Genomic DNA, 10,925 nt, shown 5'->3' with positions numbered 1-10,925 from the left:
TAAAAGAAAAGAAAAAATAACGAATCACCTTCACACACGAGCTCGAAGCGGCTCCATTGTTGATATACAACCCTCGAACCAACAAGGTGGCTCACCAAAGACGAAACCATTATCGTTGAACGAATTAGATTGGGGAAACACCCCGGACACGCCATCGAACTCTAGATCTGACACCCCCCATCCGAGTAAGACGTCAGAGGAGAAAACCATACCTGTCATCCATGAACCACGAACCCAGATACACCACCTTCCAGATGTCGTCGATGCAGACCATAATCTGCATCAGCTCCTTGACTACCTCCCAAGCTCCGTCTAAGTATGCACACGTCTAGGGGGAGCCTGTCTCTAGTTTATAGATTTTGGGTTTGCATATGTTAATTTTATATCCTTTTGTGCAAATCATGTATTGTTATTAATCCACCAAAAAGGGGGAGATTGTTAGGGCATATTTCTCCCTATGTGGTTTTGGTGATTGATGACAATGCCACTGCGGACTAATCGTGTGCATGAGTATTTCAGATAATTCATGTCTAGGCACAAGACGATTCGGTGCTCCTCGGAGTCTATCAAAGACGGTTGATTTCTACGTTTGTTTTCGATGGATTTGAATCGTAGGAAAGCCGTACTATTAAGAGGGTGGAATCAGCACGTACACATCTATTCTTTTGCACCACCTTTCATTCGCTTCAATCGAGCTCAGTTCATTTCCACCTGTCTATGCAAAGTGACAGCGGTAGTACCACTCTAGAAGCGATACTAGTTTTTTTACAACCACTCTCCGGCGGTAGTACCGTACGGTACTACTGGGTCGGACTTTTGCACAACCGCAGGCTCAGCGGTGGTAGGCACGGAAGTATTTTTTTTACTTCCGTGGTTGGTGGATCTACCGTGCGGTAGTACCGCTCCTAGCAGTGTTAGTACCGCTTTGCTCGGGCTGAGAGTGGGGTAACGGTTGGATTCTTTCCCCCACTATATAAAGGGGGCTTCTTCCCCAAGAAGACTACCTCTCACCTCCCCAAGCTCCATTGTTGCTCCAAAGCTCATTTTCGCCCGATCTCTCTCCCTAGCCAATCAAACTTGCTGATTTTCTAGGCATTTGTTGAGAAGGCCCTCATCTACACTTCCACCAAGAGATATTTGATTCCCCCCACTAATCCCTTACAGATCTTGTTACTCTTGGATGTTTGAGCATCCTAGACGGTTGAGGTCACCTCAGAGCCACATTCCAATGTGGTGAAGCTTCGTGGTCTTGTTGGCACCTTCCAAGCTTTGTGTGGAGATTGCCCCAACCTTGTTTGTAAAGGTCCGGTCGCCGCCTTCAAGGGCACCACTAGTGGAATCACGGCATCTCGCATTGTGTGAAGGCGTGAGGAGAATAGGTTGGCCTTAGTGGCTTCTTGGGAGAATTGTGACTCCACACCGCTCCAACGGAGACGTACTTCATGTCAAAGGGAAGGAACTTCGGTAACACATCCTCGTCCCCACCAGTTCCACTTGTGGTTATCTCTTACCTTTACTTTGCCCTTATTATTGTTGTGTTGTATTCCTCGCTTGCATTAGTTGTTGTTGTTGTTAGCATCATATAGGTTGTTCACCTAGTTGTTTATCTAGAGAACCTTTTGTTGCTAACCCTAATTTGTTAAGAAGAGCTAAAAGTTGGTAGCTGCCTATCCCCCCCCCCCCCCTCTAGTCAAACATATCGATCTTTTCAATGTGCTTCATCAAGCGTAAAACAAACACGAGGAATCTTCCCTATGCTTGCAACCATGGTGTGTACCTCCCGGATGTGGAAGTCATTCACAAAGACATTCACCCATCCAAGAACAAGAACCCCATTATTGAAGTCACAAGTGGCACTGCTCACACTGAAGGGCTTCTCATTCCGTATGATCCTGCCATGGCTAGGCTGATTGGCTCAATTAGCCATCCACAACCAAGTTCTACTGCCACTAAAGCCACTGCCAACACTCTGCCTCAAAAGACCCAACCCATAAGGGAACATGCAATGACATATCGAGAGCTTCTAGTGTGTCTTCATCATAAGCAGGATCAACACCATGAGTGGATGAGGAGGCAAATGCAATCCCTTGTTACTGATATCAATCATATTTGCAATCTCTCCACCAAGAACACATTTGTGGCCCATGTGACTTGCAGGCGTTCCTCGAAGACATTGACAATGATGGCACATGAGGATGATCTTCATGAGGATGGCTTCGATAAATACTTCATATTATGTGCTCCTCCTTCTTGCATGGAGAAGTTGTTGGGGAACGTCGCATGGAAAACAAAAATTTTCCTACGCGCACGAAGACCTATCATGGTGATGTCCATCTACAAGAGGAGATTTTCGATCTACGTACCCTTGTAGATCGCACAACAGAAGTGTTAAGAAACGCGGTTGATGTAGTGGAACGTCCTCACATCCCTCGATCCGCCCCGCGAACCGTCCCGCGATCTGTCCCACGATCCGCTCCGATCTAGTGCCGAACGGACGGCACCTTCGCGTTCAGCACACGTACAGCTCGACGATGATCTCGGCCTTCTTGATCCAGCAAGAGAGACGGAGAGGTAGATGAGTTCTCCGGCAGCGTGACGGCGCTCCGGAGGTTGGTGGTGATCTAATCTCAGCAGGGCTCCGCCCGAGCTCCGCAGAAACGCGATCTAGAGGTAAAACCGTGGAGGTATGTGATCGGACTGCCGTGGCAAAAGTTGTCTCAAATCAGCCCTAAAACCCCACTATATATAGGAGGGAGGGAGGGGAGGAGGCAGCCTCAAAACCTAAAGGTTTGGCCGAAATTGGAGGTGGAGGAGTCCTACTCCAATCCTACTTGGAGTAGGATTCCACCTTCCCACTTGGAAACTCTTTCCACCTTGTGTTTTTTCCTTCTCAAACCTTATGGGCCTTAGTGGGAACTTATTCCAGCCCACTAGGGGCTGGTTTATCTCTTCCCATAGCCCATGAGACCCCTTGGGGCGTCACACCCCTCCTGATGGTCCCCGGCACCCCTCCCGGCACTCCCAGTACACTACCGATGAGCCCGGAACTTTTCCGGTAATGCACGAAAACCTTCCGTAACCAAATGAGGTCATCCTATATATCAATCTTCGTTTTCGGACCATTCCGGAAACCCTCGTGACGTCCGTGATCTCATCCGGGACTCCGAACAACATTCGGTAACCAACCATATAACTCAAATACGCATAAAACAACGTCGAACCTTAAGTGTGCAGACCCTGCGGGTTCGAGAACTATGTAGACATGACCCGAGTGACTCCTCGGTCAATATCCAATAGCGGGACCTGGATGCCCATATTGGATCCAACATATTCTATGAAGATCTTATCGTTTGAACCTCAGTGCCAAGGATTCATATAATCCCGTATGTCATTCCCTTTGTCCTTCGGTATGTTACTTGCCTGAGATTCGATCGTCAGTATCTGCATACCTATTTCAATCTCGTTTACCGGCAAGTCTCTTTACTCGTTCCGTAATACAAGATCCCGCAACTTACACTAAGTCACATTGCTTGCAAGGCTTGTGTGTGATGTTGTATTACCGAGTGGGCCCCGAGATACCTCTCCGTCATACGGAGTGACAAATCCCAGTCTTGATCCATACTAACTCAACGAACACCTTCGGAGATACCTGTAGAGCATCTTTATAGTCACCCAGTTACGTTGTGACGTTTGATACACACAAAGCATTTCTCCGGTGTCAGTGAGTTATATGATCTCATGGTCATAGGAACAAATACTTGACACGCAGAAAACAGTAGCAACAAAATGACACGATCAACATGCTACGTCTATTAGTTTGGGTCTAGCCCATCACATTATTCTCCTAATGATGTGATCCCGTTATCAAGTAACAACACTTGCCTATGACGAGGAAACCTTGACCATCTTTGATCAACGAGCTAGTCAACTAGAGGCTTACTAGGGAGAGTGTTTTGTCTATGTATCCACACAAGTATTGTGTTTCCAATCAATACAATTATAGCATGGATAATAAACGATTATCATGAACAAAGAAATATAATAATAACTAATTATTATTGCCTCTAGGGCATATTTCCAACAGAAGTGCCGTAAGACGCCATCTCTCCAAGACAGTGACTATCCTTCTTTAGCACCATCCATCAACTTCAATATTGCTAATGATGAAGCAAAATATGTCACTTCTCCATCGGCACCAACCGAATGCAATGACGCTGCAACAGGCCCATCAGCACTGCCCAACGATGACCCTGCTGCACCATCATCTTCAACTCAAGTTGGGGACGTGTAGTGCCCAATGTCTTCACCCTTTTTGTTCATTCAATGATAAAGGGGGAGAAGCATTGGATTGATAGTCTTCAAACGGGTCAATAGGATTGGGTGTTGCTGTTTTTGTTAAGTTTGCAACTCTTGTTCTGAGCGTTTGATGTTTTGAGTTGTAAAACTTAAGTCCTGATGGACGTCTGCACATTTTATGTTTACCTTACTTATGGCGTTACTCTATATCTTATCATATGCGCCCGAAGTCATTCAGCATACGTCCATTTTTCATTATGCATTTCATTATCTTTATAAAACCTCTAAAATGCATAGTGGTTGGATTCCAAGATATAGGGGGAGATCTCCACAAATTAGAACATGCCATGTGCTTTTGCATTCAAAGAAAAATCTTCATAAGCACATGTTCAGGGGGATCTCTCTATATCTTGCAATCATAATCTCCAAGTATTTATCTTCATATACATTTTATCCTCGTTGAAAACTTCAACCAGTTTATCATCAATCACCAAAAAGGGAGAGATTGTAAGTGCATCTAGTGCCATCCCTTGTTGGTTTTGGAGTATTGAAAACAAACGTGGTTGCAAGACTAATGTGTTTGTGAGAGTTCACATGTTAACACAGATAGAAGTCCTTGGAGATTTGGTTTAACCGTCGAAGACGAACCCTAAAAATGTCCGAAGACATTGATGATGAATGAAACCATTGGTGGTACATGAAGATAATCGCTTGAAGATAATGAAACAAGAAGACGAAGTATTTTAGTTATGTTATTTCTTCTTTCCTGAGTCATAGGAACCACTATATTGTTAAGTCGGGTCAAGGTGATTGAAGTCAGATGCTGACGTGATGCTCAACCCGAAAATACCTATGTCTTCGAGTGAAGACAATGAGAGGAAATCTCTTCTAGAGTTGGTTGAGTCGGCATTGCTTGTAGCCCAAGCAATGTTGTCGCGTGAGTCTTTGAAATCCGACCGTTGGAACACCTGTCGACTGGCCATTGACCCAGGGTCATTTCGGTCATATCATGTCGAGTTGATTGTTGGCTATATATAGCACATCCCCTCCACCATAAGTTGGTGGCTGCTCAGAGTTAGATACGGTTCTTGTCGTTTAGGAGCAACCCACCTCGCAGACATTGGGAGAGAGCTATCCTTCGAGGATAAACCCAAACACCTAGAGCTAGAGTGTTTGAGCATCACCGAGTCATTTTGTTCTAAGGGAACCGAAGACTTGTTACACTTGAAGACTGTGATCTTCCAAACGGTTAGGTGTTGTGGTCTAGAGCATCCAAGAGTCATTGTAGATTGTCGGATGAACGAGTTTGTACGGGTTTCGAAAGTCTCCCAAAAGACTTACCTAAATGATTGGGAGCGGTCTGAGTTGCCTCGGCTCAAGGGGGACAAGGTGAAGACGAGGTCTTCAGATTTCAATCTCAGCCTCCCCAACCAGAGGATGACAATGGGTACCCATTACCCGTGTACCCGGTGGGTAAAAACCCTATCAGGGTAAACCCATTGGTACATAAATGGGAAAATAGAAACCCATCGGATATTATGACTATGTAATATTCGAATAGACGTGTTATAAATCTGGATAATTTTACCCGCGGGTAACCATTTACCCTGACGAGTGACAGGTATGGGGAAAAATTATACCGTCGACGGGTATGGGTATGGGTGGTGGGTAAGGTTTGGGACGACGGGTAAGGGTATGGGGTGGCTCCACCCGTACCCAAACCCGGTGGGTGCCATCCCTAAACCAGACGTACAGTTGTCACGACAATTGAAACTAGTCCAACAAATCATGTGTGTTCGTTAAGCTATTGGTTCTATTATTCACTCCCCTACTTTCCTTATTGTACTGTGAAGCCATTGCTTGATCATCTCAATTCAAAGACATACACCGAAGGCATTCCTTAACTGTCATTTATCTTGAACTACCTAAGTTTATCTTTCATGCATCTTAGCGTGCATGATAACTATGCTATATCTGCGTGAATGTCTTCGTAGTATTTCATGCTTTGCTTGGATCTTTGATCGACATCCCTACTTGATCTTGTTTCGCTTTCGCATACTTTGAATACATTTACTGTTTCGAAGCTTTTTCTTGAAAATCGCCTATTCCACAACCCCCCCCCCCCAAGTCGATAACTAGCACTTTTAGAACAGTCAAGAGTTTAGGCTAGGGTTTGACCCGGGTGGGGTGAGGTGGGGTTTGTGTGGGGCCGGGGATGGGCCAACATGGGTCGGTTTAGAAGCTTTTTCTTAAAAATCGGCTATTCAACACCCCCCAATCGATAACTAGCACTTTTAGAACAGTCAAGAGTTTAGGGTAGGGTTTGACCCGGGTGGGGTTTGTGTGGGGTCGGGGATGGGCCAACATGGGTCGGTTTGATGTGGCAGCCATGTCCGGACATGTCCAGTTCTGCTCATATCAAACAGACCAGACACTTGAACCAGGTTTGAGGGGCCTGGTTGGGTGTGGTTTGTCGGTTTGGGCAGAGTCCTGGCTGTCCGCACGAACAAATGGGGGAGAGTAGGAAGTCCGGTTGTAGATGCCCTTGTTACCAAGGATTGTAAGGGAAAAAAAAAACTAAAATCTCTGTTTATTAGACGCAAACGATATGAATTTTCCTTTTGCATCGTATCCAGTCACCTGTACGGTCCTCTCTCGCAAGTCGGCTTTAGTATTTCAGACATAAAGTTTGAATATATATTTGGACTGAGATGATCCAGCAAACAATTTTATTCGTGTCACCATCATGGTGAAAAGAAAACCATGTCAAAGTTTCTTTTGCAACTGTTCTCTAAACAGGCTTTTCCCAAAATAAGACGACCATTTCAATCCAAACCTGGCGATGACAATTGACAAATATTGGTTTGGTTCATGAAAACCTGGTGATGACAATTGACAGATATTGCTTTGGTTCATGAGATATCACAGAGTAGTTACCTTTTTAATAGGCAAATCGCAGAGCTTACTCAGGTTTCAGTACATGACCAGCGCACAATATGGAATTCAGAATTAGCAAATGAACAACTTGGATTGCAAATGCAAAACAGTTCAGGGTTCAGAGCCTCAGGTACCCTGAGGCAGGTGTCATGATCCATGGGGGGAACTGCAATACCTCCAAGCAAAAATGCTACAGTAAGTCCCATGTAAGCCATTCCTGCATTAAGAAGTGAGAACTAGGTGTGATTTCCACCGCCTCCGATTCTAAGGCCAGACTGAGATCTGTAGTCTTGCAGATGAACCCATGTAACTCTACATGGCAAAGGCGAAATGGTTGACTAACAGAACTCCAGCCTGCTGTAAGGAAAAAACCAAAGGAATAGGCCAGAACCCAATATATCATTTCCTAACTAAACCAGAGATTACCAGCCAAATTATGCACCAAAATATTTTCCAAACAGCACCACCAAGAATTCCTCTTCTGGAAGGAACTCCACCAAAAGTTCATCCTCCCTGCCATCTCCCTCCGAGAACCGTCGTCATTCTTCACCTTCGCCACTCCAATTCGGGCGAGGACTGTGGCCTATTGTATGGCTGCGACTCCTCGGGCTTGATAGAATTTGTAAACGTGCTCCAGCCCATGATGTGCGGTATGATGTACTGCACATATAACAGCGTGTTCAGACATTATGAAGAACACGCTTGATTTTTGCATGTAGATTACCTAAGAAAAAAAGGCAAACCATCTACTGCACTGTTATTATTGGTTCTTGACTATGGCAAGGATACTTAGCTTTAGAAGTGTCCCACGCTCCATAAATTCTATATGGACTGAAAGACGAAATGCAGCAAGCATATACCCCAAATTAAACCTACTTGTTTCAAAACACGTCCAGTGTCAGTCTACCACATGCTAACATGCTCCACAAACAATCATGCAGAAAATAGGTTGATGAGTACCTAAAGTCATCAGCCATGCCATATGTTAAAATAGCGCTGAGTGATGGAAGTAGAATCAAGTGGCGTTCAAACTATAACTCATGCAATTAGCCCAAACTACCACAATGAACTGCCAACGAACAGCTTCAGTAGAACAATTATAACAAAAAAAATATGATACATACATTGAAGGTTGATACAATGACTGCATATTCTCCTTTGGTTATAGGGATGTATATGTTCTCATCAACATTCAAAAGACGGTTTTGAACACCTACAAGGAAAAAAGTAATCACCAGATCAATTTGGGAGCATAGATTCAGATACAAGTATAATTTGTAACATAGCAATGGCAACTACATACTGAGGTTGAAAAAGCGACCATTCCCATCTGGCGTTGGCTCAACTTTGAGAACCTTGCGCACTTTCCCTTCGTCGCTGTTTTTATGAATGTATGCAACAATAGTAAGTATTAAGGTTTTCTCAATTCACAACATCATGAGTCAAACGCACAGGTACATACCAAAAGAAACATATAGAAACAAATAATATGAGAATGTGAAGCCGATTGAAGACTTGATAAACTATGCTACAGATAATTCATTTTGCGAGGACTTGATTACAAACATTGTAATAAAGAACATTGTATTAACTAGCAACCTGTTTTATGGGTTTGAGTGCTTGACACTTTGGATAGATTAACAAAATGGTACTTCCTCCGTTCCAAAATAAGTGTTGCGGAGAGTATCTTACACGAAGTCCCTCTTTTGCCAATTAATAATCTTGACCAAAGGAAGGAAATACAGTGTCTCTCCTATTGTCGTCCCATATTAATTCAAGGACCATTTTAAGTTCTATAGTGACCATCAGCCATTTTAGGACCATTTTAAGGAAGGAAATACAGTGACCATATGATATAGCCAAGGGTGTACTTTTAAGTTCTAGGACCATTTTAATTCAATGCACATACATTGTAGATTTTACTTGAGAAGTTTGATATGTTTTGTCCTGATGTCTTTCTAAATCATTGCATTGATAATATAAGGAAAATGTATACCCATGGCAATTACAAAATGTTGCATATTGAAGAATAATGATCCACATACACCTAGTAGATATGGAAAAAAGCATAACAAGTATTTTGCTCACACACTTCAGTGAGACAAGGGAAGACGCCCTAGGAAAAGAAGGAGCTTGTAAATAGATATAACAAAGAAGACCAACCTCCTTCCCTTGAAAGGATCATGAAAGAACTCGCACGAATCTGTTAGACCAAGAGTAAGCAAGGTTCCCATCTCCCACACAGATAATGAGAACACCTGCACCACAACCAAATAAATTGATGTAAACAACGTAATATTGATAGGCTTATTTCCCGTAATAAAGCGTCTGAGCAGAGCTTCCAGCCGATTTAACAAGGAAACCAAACAAACCAATAGAGCCCATAATACATGCTCCCGACTTCAAAATGTTAACTTACAAACCAGCAACTATCTAGTCAAGAGTCGGCTAAAAAAATGCAGGAGCAGGCTAACAGCTCCATTAAAGTTTGCAACACCTGATTAACTTGTCCAACATATCGACATTTTATTTTCTGTCACGAAAGAAACGCGAACCTCAACAGCTTTCTCTAACAAGATAACCCTTCGGCTCAGAAACCGCAATATGTCTTGCAAGTTTGTAACTACGCAGGAATGAACGAGCATTTCAATTGATAAATAGAGAAGGTAGGGCAAAATCCAGCATCACCTGCTTGCGTGCCCAATCATACTGCCGGGGCCCCACCGCGGGGGCGAACTGGAGCAGCACGAACCCCTCCTTGGCCACCTTGTACGCTCCAGACTGCGAATTCCGAACCAACCACCCATCATTACTAAGCGAAAACAGCAAAGCGGGGCGGCATAAGGGCGCCCAATGGCGCGCCACGCTCTACCTACTTCGAGCGGCACGAACTGCGGCGGCCTGGGGTCGAAGGCCAGCGCGGCCTTGCCCTTGTAGATGCTGTAGCTGGCGAACACCCTCCCGGCCTGGCCCCCCGGCACCGGCGGCTCCCTCTCCAGCGGCGGCGGCGGCTGCCCGTACGCGTCGCGCTGCGACGGCGGGGCCCGGGGGTCGAAGTAGTCGGCGGAGTGGCGCGCGGGGACGACGGAGCAGACGGAGGAGGGCGGCGCCCTGGCGGAGAGGGGCTGGGCCGGGGCGAGGGGGAGCCTGGCGTGGCGCGGGAGGAGGGATGGGGGCTGCGGCGAGGGGAGCGAGACGGAGAGCGGCGGCGGCATTTCGCCGAACGGGTTGGGGACGGGTGGGGTGGGGTGTGGACGGCCGAGCCGAAGGGGGCTGTTTCGTCCGGGAGGGGTTTATCCTGTGGTGTGGTTTGGGCGGCCAGGCCCGTCGGTGACATCCGGACCGTTACGTTATCGGCTTTGGGGCCATGGAGACGTGGGCCCACTTGCCAGGCAAACCCTGCCAAACTTGTTTTTTTTTTGTTTTTCTTTTGCAGGGCCTACAAACACATGCTTATATAAAGTTTTTTTTTTGCGAATGAAAATATTTCAATGATCAATCAAAAGAGTCGAGCTCCTTTGGAATACTACGCAGCCACACAGCAGTGCGCTGTTTGTGATGACCGACATGCTTATATAAAGTTATGGACAATTTAGATAATAATGAAGCAAATGGACAACTTTTGGTAACTCTTAAGACCGAGAAAGAGGAAACAGAGGAAGCACTTCGCACGGTGTACATCAAACAATGCA

At 45.2% G+C, this 10,925-nt stretch overlaps 1 protein-coding gene across 4 annotated transcripts; it reads right to left on the bottom strand.

Annotated features, from left to right (window-relative positions):
- Window positions 1-7,202: 7,202 nt before the first annotated feature.
- LOC123410098 (single-stranded DNA-binding protein WHY1, chloroplastic-like) lies at window positions 7,203-10,505 on the bottom strand. Of its 4 annotated transcripts, none has more exons than XR_006612966.1 (7): window positions 10,110-10,502; window positions 9,922-10,014; window positions 9,397-9,491; window positions 8,537-8,610; window positions 8,358-8,446; window positions 7,660-7,893; window positions 7,203-7,450 (listed from the first exon to the last, which is right to left on the bottom strand). XR_006612966.1 is itself a non-coding variant. In XM_045102986.1 (7 exons), the coding sequence occupies exons 1-7, from the start codon at window positions 10,446-10,448 to the stop codon at window positions 7,994-7,996; spliced, it is 876 nt and encodes a 291-aa protein (XP_044958921.1). In that variant the 5' UTR covers window positions 10,449-10,505; the 3' UTR covers window positions 7,900-7,993. The 4 variants fall into 4 exon arrangements, 3 of the variants coding, with proteins under 3 accessions (XP_044958923.1, XP_044958921.1, XP_044958922.1); XM_045102986.1 differs by lacking the exons at window positions 7,203-7,450; window positions 7,660-7,893 and adding exons at window positions 7,900-8,108; window positions 8,194-8,264 and having other exon boundaries at window positions 10,110-10,505; XM_045102987.1 differs by lacking the exons at window positions 7,203-7,450; window positions 7,660-7,893 and adding exons at window positions 7,900-8,105; window positions 8,194-8,264 and having other exon boundaries at window positions 10,110-10,505.
- Between the last annotated feature and the right edge of the window lie 420 nt (window positions 10,506-10,925).

Source organism: Hordeum vulgare, chromosome 7H (genome assembly GCF_904849725.1).
Source record: "Hordeum vulgare subsp. vulgare chromosome 7H, MorexV3_pseudomolecules_assembly, whole genome shotgun sequence".
Lineage (NCBI taxonomy): Eukaryota > Viridiplantae > Streptophyta > Magnoliopsida > Poales > Poaceae > Hordeum > Hordeum vulgare.
This window is presented reverse-complemented; position numbering and strand designations above follow the sequence as displayed.

What these genes read in the sequence shown, in the direction of transcription:
- LOC123410098 (XM_045102986.1), bottom strand. Translation starts at nt 10,448, where the DNA reads ATGCCGCCGCCGCTCTCCGTCTCGCTCCCCTCGCCGCAGCCCCCATCC. An exon ending in ATGATTGGGCACGCAAGCAG is followed by an intron (nt 9,492 to 9,921) that starts GTGATGCTGGAT and finishes GTTGTGGTGCAG; the next exon opens with GTGTTCTCATTATCTGTGTG. An exon ending in GATCCTTTCAAGGGAAGGAG is followed by an intron (nt 8,611 to 9,396) that starts GTTGGTCTTCTT and finishes TCATAAAAACAG; the next exon opens with CGACGAAGGGAAAGTGCGCA.